The 23,474-nt window shown below is 45.2% G+C and overlaps 2 protein-coding genes across 2 annotated transcripts in view; both read right to left on the reverse strand.

Annotated features, from left to right (window-relative positions):
* The window catches only part of LOC105360348 (uncharacterized), an 81,151-nt gene extending 64,183 nt beyond the window's left edge, over window positions 1-16,968 (reverse strand). The window contains exon 1 of the mRNA XM_011497238.1: window positions 16,566-16,968. Within this exon, the coding sequence (XP_011495540.1) occupies window positions 16,566-16,575 (10 nt within the window). The 5' untranslated portion in view covers window positions 16,576-16,968. The remainder of the gene's footprint in view (window positions 1-16,565) is intronic.
* LOC105360349 (probable serine/threonine-protein kinase yakA) overlaps window positions 16,620-23,474 on the reverse strand; it is a 63,059-nt gene continuing 56,204 nt past the window's right edge. Inside the window, exons 3-6 of the mRNA XM_011497239.1 lie at window positions 20,731-20,991; window positions 18,293-18,809; window positions 16,988-17,225; window positions 16,620-16,920 (exon numbers count right to left, since the gene is read on the reverse strand). Of these exons, the coding sequence (XP_011495541.1) occupies window positions 16,620-16,920; window positions 16,988-17,225; window positions 18,293-18,809; window positions 20,731-20,991 (1,317 nt within the window). The remainder of the gene's footprint in view (window positions 16,921-16,987; window positions 17,226-18,292; window positions 18,810-20,730; window positions 20,992-23,474) is intronic.

Here is a 23,474-nt window from a genome sequence, read left to right on the forward strand (position 1 = left end):
ATCGACTGGTTACTCATACAAAGGGCTAGACGATTTCCTCGCCGATTCATCGAATCAATGTATTCAACAAAGTAAGCGACGATGATGATGATGATGATGATGATGATGACGACGACGATGATGACGACGATGATGACGACGATGATGACGACGACGATGATGACGAGGATGATGACGACGATGATGACGACGACGATGATGATGAGGATGATGATGATGAGGCCACCGGGAGCGTCGCTATGAGCCGCGAAAGTGGCGCGCTCCCATCGATATGGGAATCCTATCAACGATCGGTGAATTTATTGCCGATAAGCGGCGAAAAATCATAAACTCTTTAACGGTTACCTCGGGGCCGCGAAAATCTGCGCGGCACACTTGCCCGAGCTAATTGCAAGTACACAAAGGCCACGCGAGCCTCGCCAAGCATCCGCGGACGCCGGGGTTACGAGGATTTCAGCGCCGTTGTCGCACGCCAAATGCTCAACGCCGTCGTAAATCAAAGGGCGCCGATGTCGGGCCTCGCTCGTCTCGCTACACCGCATTAGCACGGGCCCGAGCGATGAATAGCACCGAGAACGCACGAACATAGGGGCCCCGCGAGCTGTGCGCGAGGCCCCCGATTTTTCGGCTCACGGACCGCGCCACGCGAACTACGAAGAGCCTCGCTCGCGTGAAAAATTTTTTCAATACCAGAGCGCAAGATTTACGACTACGCGACGCACGATATCTTTATTCTCGTTTGTCCGAGTACCTCGATAACTCCGCCCCGTGTACGCGCCTTCGACATCGCGGCTTCGCGCAATATTATTATTAACAGCATTGTTTAGGCCGGATCGGCGCATCACGCCGGGCGATAAATCAATTCGTGGCCGCGGGCAATATCGATTACAGCGGTGCGCGTTCATTGCGACAGCGCAGAATAGAAAATTGGAAATTTGAGGAAAGGAGGAGGCGGCACGGGTTGCTACGACCGCTATTCGAAGCGAGCTAAATTGAGGGGGACTGTGACAGACTCGCGGGACACGCTCGCGCACGAGCAATTAGAAATCGATCGCGCAGGGCTCGAGGCTACCACGGCGTGGGGAACGATTAGCGAGGAATGCGATCCGCCGAGGAGCACCGAAAATTGCTCTCACCTACTTCCCCAGTACCATACTCTCATTATTGGACGATCGTCGCGGCCGTAATTAGACACTTAACGTTTAACCAGGATTTAATTGCGGAGAAAAGCCGTCCGGACGCCGGCCGGCTGGCCGGCCGGCCGTCCAGTTGGGACTGGGACGGGCTATACGCGCATGCGCCCGACGGCTATTCGCATTCGAGACATGCGCCGGAGCGCCCGGCACTTCGCGGGAATCATCGGGTGCCGCGCATCCAGTTTCCATTTGCGACTTTTAATTGCTTCCGGCGATGCGGCCCCGGTCGCGCTTAACGTGCCAGATTTCAGGGGCCCCGGCGCGTAAATGGGCCGGACACAATCGCGGCCCCATCGACTTTTTTCGGCCGCGGGTGCGAGGCCGAGGACGACCGTCCTACGTCTCTCCTACGCGCGCGCGCGCGCACGCACACACTCAGACAGCCAAACAGACGACGACGACGACCACCACCACCACCACCACCACCGCCACGACCACCAACAACAACGACAACGACAACGACAACGACAACGACAACGACAACAACAACAACAACGCCAATCAGCACTAATGGACGTTACCGATACGATGAATCGTCAAGCATGGCTCAGCGCGAGATTATTGCAATGTCGGGCCCCGGGCACAGGGCCGGAGTGACTGAATCGTGCGGGGCTAATGAATTGCTCGTCCATTGTGACTCGACGCGCACATGCCGATGTTTAAATATACGCGTGTTGACTGAAGCTGCCGCCGCAGCCATAGCCCCAGCAACCACCTCTTTCCTCCTCATTCCTACTCATTCCTCCTCATTCACCTCGATCACCTCCTTCACCCCCCTCCCCACCCACCCGCCCCGCACCCGCCCCACCCCGCCCGCGACTCACCACTCCGCTGCTCACGCATAATGTTTATCTTCTTTCACAGCCAATGCCTTTACACTCCTCTACTTTACTATGCTCGACTCTCTCGCAAGCATTAATGGAGGGTTATATCTTCGACGTTTTTCCGACTTGGACAAATTGATGTTGCCGGAAAAATGCTGCCTCTCGCAGCGCAACAATACGGCGCCGCGGCACGCTTTATCACAGGGTTTTTGCCTCGCTTTAGCAAAACAACATTGTGGCTTGATCGACGCGCCAACGCTCGCGCGCAATTAATGACTTTTCAGTCGATTATTCGACGAATGAGCGACACAACATATTCTCGTAGCCCTCTCGTGCTTTCCCTTCGTCCATTACGTCCCGCGCTTTCCACGCCATATCGGGCTTACCTACCACTTGCAGCCCATCTCGCCCATACGAAAAATGTATTCCCGCTAAATTTGAGAGATGACGACGATTTGGTTATCGAGGTTACAGGGGTCGACGAGATCATTGGGATCGATCGTACAAGCATAACTATATCAGCAAAATTAGTGTGCCGAACGATGGAGTCGCGTCTAACAACGTTCGCGAGTACTAAACAATTGGCGAGAAAATCCAATGGCGACCAGCAACTCGCGTTTCTTCTAGTCCTTCCTCCCGCCCCCACTAATCGCTAATCCACCACTCGCCCGTATCATCGACATTTCAAGTAAAGTCCGTGGTGCCGTAGGCATCCTCCTTTCTCTCCCAACATCTTCATCCGCCACGGGCAGACCCCCCAAAGAGTCTCGCATTGTCCGGGAAATGCCCGCCTCCTCGCTTTCCCCATACCGTCCCGTTTTTCCCATTGTCCGCGCGTCACCGTACGCATTACCGTCGCTCCCGTAGGCGACTTTGCGTCGTTTCGCGAATCGACGACTCGTCGACACGCTGATTTACGGCCGGTCTCTCTTCCGGCTCACTCGGTCGCGCCTCTTCTCCACCCAACCAACGCGATATACCCCCGCATCTACCGCCTTCCCTCCCCCACACCCCACCCCCCTCCCTCCCTCCCAACCCCATCAGTCCCCGTTCCAACATCATGGTCGTCGTCGTCATCGTCGTCATCGTCGTCATCGTCGTCATCGTCGTAATAGTCATCGTCGTAATAGTCCTCGTCATCTCAGTAGTCCTCCTCCTCCTCCTCCTCCTCCTCCTCCTCCTCCTCCTTCACCTTCTCAAAAACCCTAACCCTTACCCCTCCCACCCAACCACGTAGCAACCACCGCTTCAGCTCATTGGCTATTACGCGAGGCGCGCAAGTGTTATACTTCGCTTTTCGCCAAAGATTTTACAGCCTTTAGTCAAGCGGAGTTTTCAAGGTTTTATTGAAATTTAATGGGCACCATTTGAGGAGGTGCAACGAGCTGCCCCGTACCACGGCGAGCTTTGAGCGTCTTGTTGTTACGCTTTACTGCTATCGGTTTATTTGCCGACGAGTCGCTTTTTTCTCACCGGGAATTCATCTGGCGCTTTTAGCGACCGATTCGAATCTTTACGATCTGTGATTAAGTACTCGCGCCACTCGCACTTCTTGCCCCACTAATTATCGACTCCTTCCTTATTATTTTCAATAAATCTCGATTATTTAATCTGTCTCGTGGCAACGACAAGTCCTGGCACTTTTTTGATAAGCCTTCGCGCGCCTTATACTGCCTGCCGTGCAATTCCACGCGCTTTTTGCCGCGATATCTTAACACCGAGAGTCTTATAAGCTCGGGCGAAGAGCCCTAATGATTTCGATAAAGGAGTGCGCGAGCTTAATCCCGACTACGACGTAAAAATGTCATTCCTATCACTCGTTCGATGCTAACGGGCGGATAAATCAAGGAATAATTTGCCGGTACTCATCCCCTACTAACTCGGTAAAATCGTCGCGCTCTAGGAGCATTGACATCAACTTGCGTAACGCACGCCCCAATACAGAAACGGCTCATTGGGATAATTTGGTAACAACGCCTTAGCAGTCGCGCGCATCCTCCTTATCATTCGTTCTCGATTAGATTTGCAATATTTATATTAGTCCGATTAACTGCTCATGCGCAGTTTTAATGAAGTGATTAGCCTCAGATAAAACATGCCTAATTTATTTCATGATAATTCATTCATTGGAAATTATATTCATCTCAATCCCAAGTATATTATTCCATGAAATTAAACCAGTAATTGTGGACTAAATATAAGGGAAATCTCGTGGTGATTTGGATGTAGCAGAGATACTTTTGCACAGCGACGCCAGCTGCGAAGATGAAAATATCGCGCAATTCAATTTTTACGTAAGTCTGTGCGTAAATTGCAAATAAATGCGATTGAATTTTTACTTTTTGGGCTTGGGCAATCCTTGTATTAAGGATGAAAGGCCCTATTAAGGACGAATATATTACAGGTTGAATAGAAAATATTCGCCTAAGCAAGCGCATAAAGGCTGCCTACAACGGCCGACGGGAACGATTCGTACAAAGTAACATTTAACATTAGATACGGATAAATTTGTTTATACCGTACTTATAGTTTAGTTTAAAGTTAACGACTCTTAATAGAACGTTAGTTATTCATTCACTGGGCATTTAACTCCCAATGATTAGAGATTCGAAACAGTCGTTGCAAATCGTAATTTATACATATAGATATACCTTGTGCCTTAACAGTATGAATAAGGTACAAGTTGCAACGTGCGTGAGTTAAATGAAACTTAAACCTTATTCGAACGTGGATACATAGGCATCGCGTCAGAGAACAATCCGAGAAATCATCCCTACTCCCGCGTCCACTAAATTCAACCGAAAGGGCTAAGATAAGGGAATGCGTGTGACTTTTCACGGAGCGCGTACAAGGAACATGGAAAATCTGAATGAATGATACTTCGTGGCGACCGGAGATTATTAGTACGATTACCCTTAATGCCGTGGCGCGGAAATTACCCCGACGGAAGCGTGCACAGCCAGAGTCTTGAAAACCACGAGAGAACGTAGGCGCGGAACGGATTCGCTCGTCGGCGTGACGGGAACATCGAGTCGGAGCGTTTTATCGCGATGATCGCGAAATCAGGGCAGTTAGGGTGAGCTCGTAACTCGAAACTCGGCAATCGAACTCGATGACCGACCGATGCTCCATTTCTCCGACGCGACATTCTCTCGGTTAAAGGGCAGGGGCTGGCAGGGATATGGAGGTCAGAGCCGCGACTCGACAACTTTTATAATGGCATGATGAATCGTCAATGTCTCGGCTGTGGAGAATGAAAAATTGCTTCGTTAGAAAGATGCGCCGCTTCGCTTAACAATTCGCAGTGATTGCCATCGATTGTCATGTGTTTCAAAATCGCCGCCTTATCGTATCGAGCATTTTGCAATTGCTCTGCTAATGGAAAGAGCTAATTCAGGTCGAAAAGGATTTAAATACGTTACTATTAAGTGCGGAATGCTGTATTAGATAAATGTAATTACTTGGCAATGTTTTATAAAGTTGGCCTTATGATGTGTATAATGACGATAGGGCCAAGTGGTTTAAGACTGCAACTGTGGCTATTCGCTATGAAATTCTGCTTATTCTCACGGAAAAAGAAAAAGAAAAAGGAGAGGAAAAAAGAGACGAGAGACATAATAAGGCAATTAGAACGTTGAGCATAAGAACCAGAACTAGTGACGATAGGGGCACCAGACAATGATTATTAAACACATAGTAATTGCTGCTCTTTGTGGCAGCATCGATAGTAAACGAATAGTGTATGTCACCGGGAGTCCAATGGATTGCGATCCATCCAGGGTATACAAAAAGAAATTCCAGCGATCAGTGCGTTTCCAAGTTTCAATGCGCGCACGTGCACATCTCCATCGCTTCTGGAATTGTCTTACACTAATTACCGGAAATACATAATACTTGTTCCGTAGCTTCGATCTATCCGCGCGCGCGCGCGCGTGTGAGTGGCTCTCTCACTCTCTCTCTCTCTCTCTCTCTCTCTCTCTCGGTGTGTGTCTGTCTGTCTGTCTGTGTGTGTGTGTGTGTGTGCGCGCGTGTGTGTGTGTATGTGTGCGTATGTATGTATGTATGGGTGTCTGCGCGCTCGCGTCTCTCTCTCCTCTCTCTCTCTCCCTCTCTCTCTCTCTCTCTCTCTCTCTCTCTCTGTGCGCGCGTGTGCGTGCGTGTGTGAAAACAACAATCGCTGCTATATTATTTATGAAAACTTTGCACAATGTTTGAAAGCATTTATATGTAAAATGCAAAAGGTTTACATTTCATTAATCAAGCCTCTTGAGCATTAACGATAACTATTATCGTCATAATATCGGCGTAATAAACAAGATTTAAAATGCGCCACTATCGATTGGTTCATAAATAAATTAATTTGTAAAACATTATCTTCGAACTCTAAATCTTTAGAAGGACGCAAACGTCTGCTATTAATTGTACCTCGATCCCAAGGGTTTAATTAAATTTCATTGTGAATATCACAACTCATTCAATAACATTCATTAGTAATACACTTGCTTCCTTTCCCATGAATTACAAAATCGACTCCACTATGTAACTACATTTAATTATTATTGTCATTGACGTAACGCCGATCGTTCTGCGCAGATTTTCCAAGAGCCCACTGGCCAAACGGATCCTTACCATCATCAATTACAACCCCGCTTCTTAGAAATCGCTTGCTACCCATTCCAAGACGCTCGCCCCTTTTATTACCGCGTCCCCCTCCTCGTCGCGCATTCCGCGCAAGCAATAACGGTTGCGGACAATGTAGCGACGAGTCGACTCGAAGAATCATCTGTTGGCAAAAGGCATCGGCATCGGCATCAGCGCCGCTCCGGATATGCAAACGCCACGAAATTTCACGGCTCGTTGCTCGGGTGCGTTTAGAACCGCCGCGCGCCAATCAGCACAACGACTTTAGGATGGCGGCGGTCTATTAAACAGTTCCGGTGATTAGGATGAGCGGGCGCGTGCAGTCCCCGACGTAAGAGCCATTATCTTCGTTAGGAGCTTTAGAGGTTAGATCTGGAACGAGACAGCGACGCTTTGGCGAGAATTGGCGCGACCCTTTGCTCGAGCCTCTCGAGCCCCCTTTGGGGGATTCGTATCCCCCTCCCCCCAACCCCCTCCCGCTCACCGCACTGTCATTGTCCCACGTTCCAAGCTTAAGAAATACATTCGAACGGACGGCATAATTGCATATCTGCGTAATTTGCAATGGCTTCCTATGAACTTTATGCGCTTGCCGAATGGACGACCCTATTGCTCGATATGTATACCGGACCATATTTTCACTCTCGACACTAATTCATCTTTTATTTAGGCAAACATGATTTAAAATAATATAGATTTTTTTATTAAGCTTAACATGATGTCAATCGTTAATTATCGCCGTTGTTATCGATTGTCCACGATCTTGTTTTGCGAAAAGAATTTGATAGTATTATATTAAATAGCATAGCTGTAGGATATTCTTGAACAATAATAATAATAGTAGTAATAATAATAATAATAATAATAATAATAATAATAATAATAATAATAATAGTAATAATAATATACAAGGATTTATAGGAATGCGGTGTAATAATTTGACTTAATGACAAAATGTTATTAAAATTTTTATCCAACAAGTATTATAAAGCTCGTGATTAATATAAAAATAACGATTTACGTGTCATTTTGCCAATTGTAAATGAAAAAAATTGTATAAAATAATTGTTTCCTAATCGATATCTTATATTAGGAAATTTATAAAATTAATCGTGCAGACGGTCTAAATAAAAAACTTAATTAGTCACAATGTTAATTGGGAAGTAGTGAAGCAATATTAGTTGAATATTAAATGGTTAATAACAGTGAAAATAGAAGAGCTGGTAAAAGAAAGTAAACGAGGACAATGGAGTAGACAATAGAGTACAAGCACGAAAGATAATCAGATATCCGAGAGAAATTTAATCGAATAAAAGCATTTCATACAGTCAATTGAACACAATACAATTATTTTACTAACACAAATAAATGATTTATTATAGATCGTGCATTTCGTCGTCGTTCATGAATAATTTTTTTTTTCTTCTCAACTGCCAATAAAAATGATAAAACTAGAAGTAATCAAGAAGTTCAGCCAAACTGTATGGACATAGAAACGGTATGTTTCTCATTTTTCTTTAGAAAAGTAAGGATACTCTATTAAATTTGCTGATTTTTTTCTATTAAATTATTTCCTTTTCTTCTTTTAATTTTTTCATTTCTTTTTTTTGTTTTGTTTTTTGTTTTGTTTTTTATTTTTCTTTTTGTATACTTATCACAATAAAAAAAGGGAACATTCTGGTTTAAATTAAATTATTATGGAAATAAAAGAGCAGTGAGTAATGGATGTTTTAACCATTGCAAATATATTAGTTTTGTATCACAATTACATATATACGGATATAAAATTTTATTAATTTTATTGGTTGCATGATAACTATTATAATCATGGAGTAAGTTACTCATAAATTAAAAGCTATGTAACAATCTTTTTTATCTTAGCTAGTCGTGCATATAATTATATTTCATCAAATATTATATAATGTAGACGATAGAGAATTGTCTTTCAAAAAATTTGACTTTAACAAATAAGAATTAAGTAACACGAATATAGTATTTTCCGTTAAAAACCCGTCTTATTTAATTGAAACATGTCAAATAGTTAATTAAGTCAAAAAAATTTTTTATAAAATTATAGTTGAATTATGTCTAGATTGCGATGCTCAAATTTTTCTTCGCACCATGCATCACAAAAATATATTTGCCGAATAATTCTAAAATCTGTGCACCTGATTTATGTATTTATCGTTAATAAGAAGACGGCACGTCGTACCTTTTACCTAAGTATCAGCTAAATTTAATCGCATATGAACATCATAAGCTATAGCTTTCATTTTATGTCAGGCCAATGTTGATCACTCTACAAGTATCGAATAATTCTCTGGCTCCAGCATCCATGACAAAATGTCGGATTAGTTGGGTTAAAAATCATTTCGCAAAGTCTTAAAGAGAACGAAGAGTACAAATAATATAGCCAACGAAGAAGAAGCAAAAGTTCCTTGGTTAACTTGATACACGAAGAAATCGTTTAACCGCAGTGCTACAAAAACAGATAAATAGAAGGAGAAGGTGGAGGTTGATGAGGAAAGAGAACAAGTAGACAAGTGAGTCTTAATCGAAATAGAACGTGTCCCATCTTAAGAAGACAGAAGGATGAGGAAGAGGTGGCGTGGGTGTAGTAGGAGAAGGAGGCGAATAATAAAGGAGGAAGAGAATAATAAAGTGGAGCTAACACGAAAGCGAAGACGAAGGTGAAGAAAACGATTCTTTGCCGTCGTTGTAAACGATTGATCATGGCTAAAGGCAAGCGTTGTTCTCTCTCTCTCTCTCTTTCTCTCTCTCTCTCTCTCTCTCTCTCTCTCTCTCTCTCTCTCTCAATCATACTTAACGCGAGATCCACGAGGAAACAACGGATTCGTAACATTGGCTCCCGGGCCTCTCGGAGCGCAAACTTTTATCCATCGTCTCATTCCTTCTTTCTTTTGATTTAGTCTTTCTTATCTTTATCGTTCACCCATCCTTTCTCAATTCTCCCCACTGTTGTGAATCGCGCAAGGTCTCAAACAAGTGGAATTACGATCATCGGCCGCGAAAAGCAAGCCACGGTTATTAGTGTGAATAAAATTAGAATGAAACAGAGAGAGAGAATGTTTTATTACTATACCACTGGTTGATCGTGATGGAACTGGGGGGGGGGGGGGGGGTGATTTAGTCTTTCTTATCTTTATCGTTCACCCATCCTTTCTCAATTCTCCCCACTGTTGTGAATCGCGCAAGGTCTCAAACAAGTGGAATTACGATCATCGGCCGCGAAAAGCAAGCCACGGTTATTAGTGTGAATAAAATTAGAATGAAACAGAGAGAGAGAATGTTTTATTACTATACCACTGGTTGATCGTGATGGAACTGGGGGGGGGGGTTGCTTTCAATATTCCGATGAGGCAGTTCCAAAGTTTCATTAAGTGCATTTAATGCGATTCTAATAGCCGCTTATTAATTGTATCAGCGGATCGATTTACGGAGATTACGAAAAATAGAGATAAAAACTTGTTATCAACTACTCTTCTAAAAATTCGGATGATCATCTCAATCCGATCGTACCTACCATAGTGTCACGACTTCCTTAATGCAATATAATTCCGACGGTGTAGTTTACGCCTATCCTCGCATTTCCGCTTTTTTTCTAATTTAGTTTAATGAAACATGAAAATAGAATCGTGGCAGAAACACTCCCTCGAAATAGCAAAACTTTCATAATAAAAATCTAATAAATACTTGCTGAGAATAAAGGACAAATAAGAATTAATACTCAGAACTGTTTTACTACTACGTTCATTTCATTTCTTGCCCAGCCCAGCCCCTCTTTTAATATCACTTTATTTATTACTTCGTAAATCCTCGTCTAATCATAGCAAGCATGGAATAAATATAAATAAACAGGGTGAGAGAGAGAGAGAGAGAGAGAGAGAGAGAGAGAGTGAGGCTGTATGGCGGAGGGAGCGGGGGCGTGACAGGGAGAAAGAGGAAATGATAATTTTCAAGTAGATAAATAAAGGAGTACCCATTTTTCACACTGATAATTAGCGAATTAAAGGATGATTCATCGATCGAATGCAATAAAATCCTTCCTCATTGATTACCCTCGCATCGAGAAAATAATAAGATGCATAATTGACAAAACGACAACTTGCACGATGAATGAAAATTCATTACTTATGTTATCGTAATGTGTAATAAAGGTGTAGCAATAGTAATGTCTATGCAAGGCTTTTTACGCACGCGGTGCTCGACTTTTCTGACCAACAATATTCCTAATTACGTACCGAGGAACGCGCTCTTTAACCGCGCGAATTGATAAAAAGAAGCTTTCCCATCTTTTCGATCATTCCTACCAAACCCCAATGAGCCCCATCACTCGACTATGTTAACAGCGCCACGCACTCGCAGGTGGATTTTCGCAAAATCGCCGTCGCGCAAAAAGCAGAGTTATCATTAGCTCGTCACCGATGCGGTAACAAGACATGGGCGCGAGGTTCGTTGGCCGGATCGAGCCTCGTAGATGGGCCGATAGCGACAATTGCGCGCGACACGAAGGCGAGAGGTAGCGTGCGCGAGCAATGGTGCAGAGTCCTGATGGGGCCGCGAGCCTATTCCTCTTCACTGTCGTCGGGCGCGCGCGCGCTTTTCCCTCGGGGTTAAACGCGTGACGAGCCGCATCTCACGAAAGCCGAAGGGCTGCGACCCTCTGACACAGCGGATTTTGTTAATGAAGTAAGCGGCTCCGAGAGCTGAGAGTTCATTCATCGTCGGTATACTCGTTTTATAGCCGAGGGAATAATAAATAATCGGCTTGTGATAGACGAGGCGTGTCGAATTTTTCTTTGTGCCTCCCATGCACGGTGACCGTTAGATTTTCCAATTCCCGATACGATCAAAGTGTAGAAATTCAGAAATGATAGGGACCAGGAAAAAAATCGCTTGTTCATCGCTAATACACAAAAAATTACGGGAGCATTCGCTCCTTACCCCCGTAATCTAACCTCATAGTAATTCATTTTGTTACAATAGTCTTATCAAGATTGTGTTTAATAATTCGTTACCTTCAGTCGCCCACAGCGTCAACGTAACCAATGTGATCTAAGCTTCCCCCCTCCCTCCAGATCAATGGTAAATCTAATACTTGCCGAGGAATCGTGTCGATCGATCGAGACAAGTGCATTGATGTAGAGTGACGTAATGAAATGCAACGCTACTTCTATTTAATTTAACTCAAAGTCGTTGTCATGGCTATTGAATTTAATTTAAAATTACGTAAAAGGATGGCCAGTAAAGCTCACTGTACACCACAGTCGAATACCAACGAACATTCAAATCTCTCACTCAGCAGTCTCATAACCAGGCAAGTGAATATGTCCAAACTTATTCGACACAACTACGAGTCTATTCGTAATAACGAGCTCCACTTTGAATCTCATTGTCGTCTACGCAATTATATTGGCATAAATACTGTATCCTTCAAGTGTTTCCCTCACTCGTGAGGGAAAGTCGTTTTGACGAACGAGCGAATGACATCAATTTCCAACTGGCGATCCAATTCGCGGCGATTGTCGGTCTTCCGCGACAAGTGATCGCGACCTCGACTACGTTACAGCACGTTCCTTAGCGATTTGCGATTTGCAATTTTTTCCCAGGGCGTACGTGGGAGGTAGCAGACATTAGGAATTCGGCGAAACATTGCGTAATTCACACTCGTAGTTCGCGCTTTGATGCGATAAGACGAAGCGAACATCGGCGATCGACCATTTGAGCAGTGTGCGTGGCCTTGAACAGAGTGCAAGGAAGACGCACAATTTGCGAGCCGAGCGATTTGTTAAGTAGGCGATGAGAAAATTAATTATTGTTATAAGTACGAAAGAATTTAATTGTCCTTTGGCCCTCGCTTTACCCTCGGATATTAATTATTCGACAATTTAGAATAATTTTGACTTATTTCGTTGCTTCTAATCTGTCGAGCTGTAGTCTAGAGTTTGTAGCTAGAGATACGATATTTTCTATCCACAGACGATATCCCAATAACATTTTCAGACAATAACTCATTCGAATAAATATTAAAAAACTTAAAAACTTCCCATATAATTGTAATGTAATCTAATATTAAGCATATCATATTGACAAGATATTTAACAAATATTTCAATAAATTGATCTCTTCTATTGTATTAACATTACATATATTACTATTACAGAGTCGACAGGACTTGCTCGTTACCGCACGACAAACGCAATTCCAAGTATAACATTAAAGAGATAGAATATATGCGATTAATTGGGGCGACTCCCTTCGACAGCGTCAATATCCAAAAATCGTCGATCACTCACAGTGATTTATGTTTCAATTTTTCTCTCTTCCTCGTGGAATGCTGCTTCCGCGCATCAAAAAAATATCCTAATACGGACTCGTCACTTTCATCCCGTGATCTCGAATATCTCCACCTCGGAGAACAGACAGGACAAGGACGTCAAGTTTCCCGCGCGTCTCGAAGATCCAACCCGTCGATCCCCGGAAAGAGGATTGACCGAGCGATAAGACAATTCCTTCTCAGAAATGCCAGCGTGTCCGCGGGTCCAAAAGTGCTGCAGCCTGGCTGAATCGAGGGTGGGGATGTTGGGGGCTTAGGCGGTTTCGGTGTAAGGGGGAGGGGTACGGGGGAGTTCAGAGGCGCTCGGTGCTTTGGAGCCGCTATCGAACCCACGCGATCCGAATCGTCAGGCGCGAATGCCGTCGGGTGGCATTCCCGGCGTCAAGCTCGTTTTTCACAATCGTCGGCCGCCACTGCCGCCATCTCCCCCCTCACCACCGCCCATCGCCCACCACGCCCCCGTTCGCCCCACGCCCGACGAACACTTTTCCGGCCGACGACCAACGCCTTGGACCACGCCCGTGGCCCGTTTCCTCCTTTGTTGCCACGACCGCGACTCTTTTATTTCACTTCGTCTCACCCACTAGGGCTTTTCGGAACCAGAAATATTACGGCTTTCTCACTCACTCTCACTCACTCTCACTCACTCACTCTCTCTCTCTCTCTCTCTCTCTCTCTCTCTCTCTCTTTCTCTCTTATCGAACACGTGCAGTTTGATGAGACTCGTGCTGTACGCGATCAATACCTTTCCAGTCATCATATTCGTACAATCCTCATTAAGAATACGGGTGAGGTGATATCGTGACGACGCTCGGCAAATAAAACAGCCTACGGAAATGCTTATTCGATCGGTGATTGGGTATCTCAAACTCATCACAAAACACGAGGGAAAACGGACGTTGTGCCTTCTAAAATATAAATCTCGCCCGCGATAATCGCCAACTCGTTTCAACAACGAGCCGTAAAGCGCATTTCGTTAGGCCAGGGAGAATATTCCAGACCTCGCTGAATTTCGTGCCAACTTTGTCCACTAGCGCATCGAGTATCGGCGGTAAGCGGAAGCTCCCCGCGAGGCCCCGCGAGCTTCCGCCTCGGTATCAAAGAACCTATGAAAGAGGGGAGTCCGAAAGCGGAAGGCATCAGCCTACGTTTGTTGTTTGCGCAAGCAGCGCCACCTCCGTTAATCGGCCTGAAAAGTGCGAAGGAAGCAATGCGCGCGGCTCGCGTGGGCATTGCGCCGCTAAAATATCGCGAGCCCTTTAATCACGATCCTCTCGGCTCTCGGGCTCTCGCCTTCCGGCTTTCCTTTAACGGGTCCCCCCGATGAAGATCGTTTCGCGCCTGGTAATACCGCGCGAGCCAATGATTTATCGCAGCAGCGAATCGATGCTACATTTGCCGAGAGCAAAAGGAAATCCCGGTGACATTTGGCTGGGCAGGTTCGTTGTCGGCTTGGGGCCAAGGCATTTGCGTTTACGATGAAGCGGACATCCGTGTCGCGACCTCGCGGCACCGCGCGCTCCTTAGTCCTAGCGGACCGACGAGAGCCATAACGCTGCCGCAGCGTCCTTTATGCGACGATCTGTGAGGACAATGAGTTTTCACCGGTGCGTTCAAAGGCCGCGGCGTTCCTCTAATGGTCGGTGGAATTTTCGCTCCGCCGCCGACCAAACGGTGCGCGCCGGCTGAAACGCACCACTGCCACTGACAATGGGAGAAAAGCGCTTTGCGTCGGTGGCTCTCGACCCCTCCCCGCCACCTACATGTACGCACGCGCGCGAATGGGTGTGGCGCGGCCCTCCTCGAGCCCCGCGGTAAATTGAATTACGGGAGGCCCGCGCGCGTCCATCCGGCTAATTGGTGCTGCTGTTATTATGTCGTAAGGGCTCGGTGGAGGTTGGGGGAGAGCTCTATCGACGGGGCAAGACGAGCAGCGTGAGTTGGCAAGGCCGTGTGCTGATGCGCGGACCCGAGCCCATCGGTTATTACTCATTTTCGCAGACTCGCGGTCGCGCGTTCGCATTTTATTCGCGCCAGGGAACGGCGACTCGTGCGCGTCACTTTCCTGCGCGAGTAGCGGCTCGGCTCTGTCCCGCGCCGAGGAAAGTGAATCGTTAATCTTTGAGGGATCGAGCCGTAATAAATCAGGACTCTGGCTGCTCGTAGGCTTTGTGTTACTGTGTCAACATCTTATCATTTATCAAAAATTGCGTGCAGCGGGATTTACCGACGCTCTCCCTCTGCCCATTGTATTTTTCACCGCGACTCTCGTATAGTTAAAATACTTGGCGTATTTACCGTAGTTTACCGTATGTCGCTTCTCTTTCTGTTTAGCTCTCGTCCCCCTTTAACGCCACTATCCTATATTATTCACCTTCGTTTTCAATGTTTTGTTTCTCACTGCAATGAGAAGAATTACACTCCCGTAGTAATCAGCTTTAATATATTATTGAGATGACCGTGGGCTTTATTCAAATGTAAAAAAACCACATTGAGCATTTGTATTTACTCGGCACTTTCAAACGGCGTTTCTCCCTCCTCTGTACCCTCGTCCTCAGCCCCGACCGCACACGCCATCTTTAAATATAGATTTTAACAAATGTTTGTGAGAAATTAATTCGTTATTATCATTGTGCCACGATTGCGCGCGCGCGTTTACCTGGAGCGAGTATTTATCACGCATCTTAATAATTTCGAGTTACTTCAGCGGTAAATAGAGGATTAAGAGAGAAAAAAGAGAAGAGATAAATAATGGATGCCAAGCATTTCATTAATCACGAATATTACGGCGACTAAATTGTTAAAGCTTGTACGAGTGTAAAGGCTAAGGGGCACGACGAGTCAATTGGAAATAAATGGTCCCCCCTCTAAAACAATAACAATGCGCAATGGTTAAATGGCCAAGTGCAACTTGTTAATAGAATTGCGGGAATGGACGAGTGGCCAATCGATTTGCAATCCTTGTGCAAATTTGCAAATTATCGAGGAGTGGAAGAATATTGTCTACGATACGAGGAAGAGCCATCGATCATCGACAAGAAAATGCAATAGGGACGGTGGAAAGATTCGTACGCGCACAATCATCAGTCGCTAATTACGTGGGAGCTTACCAACACCCGAGATCATGTTAATTACCAAAGTAGTATAAATTCATTTGTTAATTAAGGTATTTGTAGCTTGCAAGTTACGATTACTTAACACGCCGATGGTAAGACGGTTAGCTATTTTATAAGGTATGTAAAAAAAAAACTTGTATGTGTATTGGAGCGCGTTGGAAAATAGGCGAGCGAGCGAGCGAGCGTTGGTACTTGAGTCTCTATCGCTGGTAATTGAATTCAAAACTTGCCGATCGACAAGAAAGCTCAAACAATCGATGTAAGAATCGCTGAACGACTCTGATGGATCGACTAGCCATCGATTACGCAGGGAATAGCCAGCCTTGACTCGACCAGCCGCAATTTCTCTCCGATCCTGCGATCCTCCGATCCTCCGATCCCCGTCTATCCCACGAGATTATAATCCCGCGAGAATGAAGAATCAACTTACCAAAGCCCATGCGCACTTCCTCCTCGTCGTCACTGTCGATGTGTTTGATGCCGGCTACCTCGAAGCTCCGCACCTCGGGGAGGCTCTGCTCGGCGACGCATCCGCAGCTCGTCTCGGTACCGCACTCGCATCCGTTACCGGCACACTTGCAGCCGAGGAGCGGGTCGTCGGTGTCGATATTCCGGCAAGCGGTACAGGGGAAGGTGAGATCGTCGATCGAGACCCTTTCGATCTTGCGTTCGACGGTGACAAGGAGGGCACTGATGTAGGCAGGTAGCTCAAGGTCCGAGACCTCCTCGGGTCGCGAGATACCCTCGAAACGTTGCTCCCCGTTAAGCTGCCGATCCCGGAAGCGCTGTTGTTGTTGTTGTTGTTGTTGTTGTTGTTGTTGTTGTTGTTGTTGCTGCTGCTGCTGCTGCTGCGGTTGCTGCTGGTGATGGTGGTGGTGGTGGTGGTTATAGTAGTGGTGGTGTTGGAGTTGCTGCTGCTGCTGTAGCTGTGGCTGACCTGCGACAGACTCGAGGCCGACGGGACTAGCGAGATCGTGGGGCGCGAGGACGCGGCTCCGCGTCTCGCACCGCGTCGTCTCCTTCCACTTCTCCATGGCCGCGGGCGAGACGACGCGCGTGCCTCGCTTCAGCTTGTTTCTCGTCTCAGACGCTATACAAAGCCAAAGGGAGGAGAGATTAGTTGGCGAGTCCGGGATCGTCGAACATCAGCCCGGGCCTACCCACCCTACCCGTCTATTCACCCTCCCGTACCGACGCGGATAACGAGCTCGGGCCGGTGACTTAATTAACCGACACCCCGTTATAACACCCCGCTCCAATGATCCTCTCGACGATCGTGTCCAAGGTTAATACGGATAATGAAGCGCTTAATCTTCAAATGCCTATCCGGCCTCCTTGCTCATTTACTGTAAATGGGTTTATCTATTCGCGCGCGCACCTATCCACTATTGGCCGCGTCCCTCCGCATTACAACGAATCAATTTCAAGCCGATAAAAATGCCTTGCTTGTGCCGTGATGAAATAAAGGGTCTACGAAAACAAATACTGGAGTCTCGTTACGGAGATGCATTTCTCCTTCCACCTCACTGACCTTAAACACGAACCTCTCTCGAAAGCAACCAATATATATATATATATATATATATATATACACACACGCATACACGTGCATACATACGCGCATATATGAATACAAAGTTGCGTGTGTATTATCGTGAGCAGAATTGATCATTACGGCTTATGATAAACAATAATTCATTTTCAAATCTCAAAAAGCAAATCTTTAATAATACATTTCATTTTAAATTGGAATATTGATTAAATTCACGCTCACGATCAATAATCAGAGAACGTAAATAGAACGTTTTGTTTCCAATTTACAACGCCGGAAGTGAACGAGATTATCGAAGATAAATAACTATACGCGACGCGATATTTGGATCCTTTAACAAACGTCCTTTATAAGAGATACCCTTTACCCGATAGACATTCGTTTGATCGATTAAACAGGATATCATCGCGCCTCTGATCCACCTTTCCTTACAATAACTGAAAAATCCCAGGAGATGAGCTTGCTTGTCTCTAGTGTTTAGTCCTTGACGGCAAGTTCCAGCCTACCTGCCTCCCTCCCTCCATCCCAAACTCCCTCGCTATCGAATCACATATTCGCGTAATGTTAGCCAAGACTTTGGGGCCTGCCACGGAGAAGAGGCTCACCGTTTAAGGAAAGGCCGTGGGCCTCGAGATTCCTGTTGGCGCATCTACCAGAGCTCGTGGATCTGCGCTCGCTCGCAGCTCTCGCCTCCTCCGCCCAAGCATCCACGCTCGAGGACGACTTTGATTTGACGACGTCGTGCCCGATGACGTCCAACGGCAGCTCGGTCCCGTTGTAATTATGCCTCTGTGTCGAGCGGCTCTCGTGGTGCGCTCGGTGACGATGTTGCTGATGCTTCTGCTGTTGTTGTTGTTGCTGCTGCTGCTGTTGCTTTTGCTGTTGTTGCTGCTGCTGCTGCTGCTGCTGGCGCTGCTGCAGATAGTCGTTGTTGCGCCACCTGGCGCTGGCCGAGTCCGCCGCGGAGGAGGAGGCCGACGAGGATGATGAGAGGCTCGAGGAGCCAGGCGACGGCTTGTGCGAGTTGGAGTTCGGCTCGCGCCAGTCCATAAACTCGTCCTCCCGGTCCCAGCCGAGTATCCCCGGGGCCCGCATCGGCGTCGCTCGCCACACCAGGGCTATCTATAAACCACCCAACGCGCGGAGAATTATTCAGCCTATTATTATGCAATTGGGACTCAATGAGAGTAATTAAGCGGACGCTAGCGGTAGCGGCCGATATCCGTGCGCCAGATAAATGTTTGTTTACGGCCGAGTGACCGTTAGCGCAACCGACGCTCGGCGCGGTAATAATATTCGCAAGCGCGTGTTTTCATTTTCCAGCGCGAATGGGCCCTCCGGTTCTTTATCAGCTTTAATGCTCCGTTGTGTCGGCCGGACTTTTACAGTGGGCGAAAACTTATGTCGGTCGCGAATTTAAAGAATAGAATAGCCTGGCGTCGCACCCGGCTCAGCGACCAATGCCAGCTAGTTTTTCGACTCCTAATTAACCGCGTTAGTGGGGAACGGGCAATTTTTTACTCCCTCGCGTCTGAAAATTAATATGAAAACGGGGAATGGGGCATAAGGTAGGGATCGTAATAGCGAGTGGACGACAAACTTCAAATAGGCTATGGCTTTTATTCGACGCGTTCGCCACTTAAAACTCATTCTATATTACCCGGTCCGCCTTATTCCTTTTATTCTGTTCATTGTGCATTTGGCATGAGATCGGTAACTTTATAAAATTATTTTGCAAAATCAAATCTCACGGATAAAAAGAAGCCAGACACGCTGCTCCACGATATATAAAAATCTGTAAGTGTTATTCTAAATCGAAGTAATATCGAAATTCTTATTTATCATAATTCATTACATTTCTCACATTATTATCTTATGCTAATACTTAATTTTCCTACAAAATCTTCGATTTACCATTTAAGATACTAATATTTTTGTCTTTACTACATTATCTCTTTTCTTTTCTTTCTTTTAAAGGGCAAAATTTCGTATTATAAGGCTTGCAAGGGTGAGGAATATTATATAAATTATACCTTGTTATCTATGAATTTTATTTAAAGTGAAATATACAAGTTTTTACTTTTTTTTCTTCCCAGTTTCATACATAAGAAATATCTTGCAATATTTATTGAAATTCCATTTTTAATTGTAAGCGATTTTAATGTTTAGCTCTTTTGCGAGAATATTGTATTTACGATTATCAACTTTAACAACTAATTCCAAATCTCAAATGATAAAATTTCATCATACAATCGCGCCTTTATAATTAAAAACAATTCGATTTTCTAATAACTATTCATAAGAATTTTTATTTTTAACTATATTCTCTTGCATGTAGATTTCCAATATTATAACATCGGATTTGTACAGTTAATATTTGCTTGTGTAATGCATCTTAGGAATTTCCTCTGTCTCCTGCGATAAAAAAAATTTTTTTTTTTTTGTTTTTTTTTTTTTTTTTTTTTTTTTTTTTTTTTTTTTTTTTTTTTACATAGTTGCGTACTTTAATATTAAAAGATTCGAAAGATAAATGCTGAGCTCCATGGATCATTAACAATTTTTTTCACCACAATACATAATCGTGAATGATCGTGCAAATAAAAACAGTACTTGTTTGCCAAAATCTCATGTAAAGATACTAGAAAACGTATGCTTAATTGCCTCGCTTCGCGACAACACGAACGACATGAATTTTATTTGTTATCGATGTCTATGCTCTAATTTTTTTTCTCTTTTCATCTTTTATTATCAACGAGGGCATTTTCAATAATCTCGGTCGACCGGAAAATCTCATTGCGCGCAAAGGACATGCAAAGTTTTGTCGATCGAACCGTTAGAGATAGTTTAAAATAATGGGACAGCGAGACGCATGTATTATTTATTCCTTACGAACCACTAATTACACGTTAAAATGATTGCAGTTGCAGATATACCGAGTGCATTCGAGTAAATAGCTCGATAGTATTGTACAATTGGTTTGTGCAATATCCTAACCGTTTAGACATGGAAGACTCGGACGTGGCGTGGTGGTGGTTTGACTCACCTCGACAGTATTCCTCTCGAGCGCGTTAGCAGCTCCAGTAGCGGCTCCGGCGGCGTTGGCGTTGCCTTGCTGTGCCGTCGTCGCCAGGGTAGTCCTCGGGATTGTCGTCGCAGTCGATTTGGCGCTCGCAGCCGCGCTGCGCACGCACAGATAGCATTCCCCGAGACGAAGCGCCGAGGCCTCCAACTCGCCCAACCTGAGGACGAGTCCGTGGCCACCGAGGGTCAGGGGCCAACCTTCGGGTATTACGAACTCGTTACCCTGCAAACGAAAAGTAATATATGAGTGGATAAAGAAACTTTTTCTTCTTACTGGCTTCCATACTCAAAATGGTATATGTATATACATATATGTATGACTGCACACAGGTGTGTAAACATGCTATTGTCAGAGTAATAACTTTGGAATTTGTAAGATTAAGGTTTTCGCTAATATTACACGATTATAACAACGTTAAATGTAGCCAATCAGCCTTCCATTAACTATATAATTGAATGGAGCTCACCTCTCATCCATCATCATCCAATATATTTGAATTATTCCAGTAATATTTAATCATCTCCAAATTGCCATGCTCCGAACGATACCCAATCCAGATTAAATACTAAATGATAAATTATAATCGATAATTTTGCTATTGGGTATTTTGGATAATATTTGTAAAATCATAAAGTTAATGTGGATGTTGGAGAAGCGAGGAATAAGCAGCGAAGAACTAGAGCCGTCCATTAGTGAAGTCGAAATATCGGCGAAGCGAGCTACGACAAAAGGATATACGATCTAACGAGCCTAAGGACGTTGATGTCCGGGGGAGAGAGCACCGCGCATCCTCGGAATTTAAACCCGCATCCGTTTGCGGGTGAAAAAGGGCACGGGAATGCAGATCCGCGGCGTCTCTCCCCACGTTCCCAACGTGTTCGACGCGCGAGCGAAATGAAAGCGCGAGGCGGAAAAATGCTCGGCTATTTCCAGCCGGACGTGTGATCCGCGCGCCTGGAAATCCGAAAACCCGGACCCTAAGGATCAGCTTCACTGGGACCGCGGCGGCCAGACTGAAGTGAAAATACGTGTTCATCGGATGCTCGAGCCTCGCCGAGTCGAGGGCTTCCCTCCACCCCCGCCCCCGTAGGTGTTCGGGACGGACGACAAAGTCGCAGGCATGACTGTGTGAGGATTAATAGCGTATGGATTACCGGGAGTCTCTTATTTTCCGATAACTGTGACACGCGCGTAATTGTTAATGCCTGTCGAGTGGATGCTGTATATCAATGCTTTTCTATTTGCTTGTGGCGCTGTAGCGTTACTCCGTAATATTGGGTAGCGAGCAATTGTTAAGGTACGATTAACGAGATACGTGGGGGATTTTGATATTATGGCGCAACGCACCTTCTCCGTCCTCGATATAAATATGGTCGGTGTTCCTCCAATAATTTAACTCGCCAATAATCAAGACGGATAAATTTATAATTTGAGGCAGCGGCGATTGAAGGTCGACGATGGAAGAGAATGTCGTGGGTAAATAGGCGTAACATTTGTTAATTTGAGAACATTTTGTATATAACGAGTGTACGCGTAATAATTGCCCATTATAATGTGTATATTAGCATTTAATCGATAATGACTAATTCGCGTGAATGCTCGTTGTGTTGTTTATGCAAACGTCTATGGGCCCAGAAACGTCTGCTTTCCATTCGAAATAGCACAATTTCTTCAAATCGCCAATACCGATTATTTGGCTTGAATAAAGATCATTGGGGGTACCACCGTTGTTGCAATAAGCCCCAGTTTCCAGTGATTCTCTTCACAATTAGTACGCATAATAAGTGTTAAGTAAACGAGTGTTTTGTTAAAACAACCACGTTAATCAGCGTGACGGGAATTTCAAGCGACATGCGCAAAAAGTGGAAAGCTCGAAGACTTTGAATTTCAATATGGACCGATGATTTCCCACATCGTTCATCCGTTGGAACAACGCTGGCACAGTACTTGTAAGATTATTCCAGAGAGGCACGGCTAATGTATACACCGCACGATGATTTCCCCTCGCAAGAAAGTTCGTCATACAATCTCAAGAATGCCACTCACGCGCTCTTTCCTATGTAAATATTCACCGGTTTCAATGACAACTCAGTTCTCAAACACTCGAGTTCTCATTACTCCCTCACGATTTCGTCTGGGATGAGAAAACGTCTTGGCTGCCGATTCCCTTCGGACTAAGCCGCCCCTTGCGTCACACATCCAGCGTGACAGGTGAGGGATGAGTAGACGCTCGCGACTTAACGATCACCGCGATACCTCGATCGAGTGTATTATCACGGCCAAATAATCGAGCATTAATGTTGACTCGATTTCCAGCGCTCGTCCTTTCTTCGACTCAGGACCAAGTGGAAACTACGTTTCGCACGAATATCGCATTGGTTAAGTATTAGTCATATGGGTTGATAAAATGCGACCCCCCTTCTCCTCGGCATACCAAGATAATGGCCGGCGATGCTTTCGTTTTCGGAACACTACTACCGATCTAATACCGATATTCGTAAATACGTCGTAGCGGATTTATGACTCTAACGGATAAAAAAGACACTACTTTAATGTCTTTAGAGTGTTGTTGTTGTTTTTTTTTTTTTTTTTTTAATACCGATACTCTGAAAATTGACGCTATTTATTCATTATTTTCATTTCGAATTAACAAAATTTTATTAACTCTCGCACGCGACCTCTCCCCCCCCCCTCCCTCCCTCCCT

The sequence above is a fragment of the Ceratosolen solmsi genome, unplaced genomic scaffold, assembly GCF_000503995.2.
Source record: "Ceratosolen solmsi marchali unplaced genomic scaffold, CerSol_1.0 scaffold13, whole genome shotgun sequence".
NCBI classification, from domain to species: domain Eukaryota; kingdom Metazoa; phylum Arthropoda; class Insecta; order Hymenoptera; family Agaonidae; genus Ceratosolen; species Ceratosolen solmsi.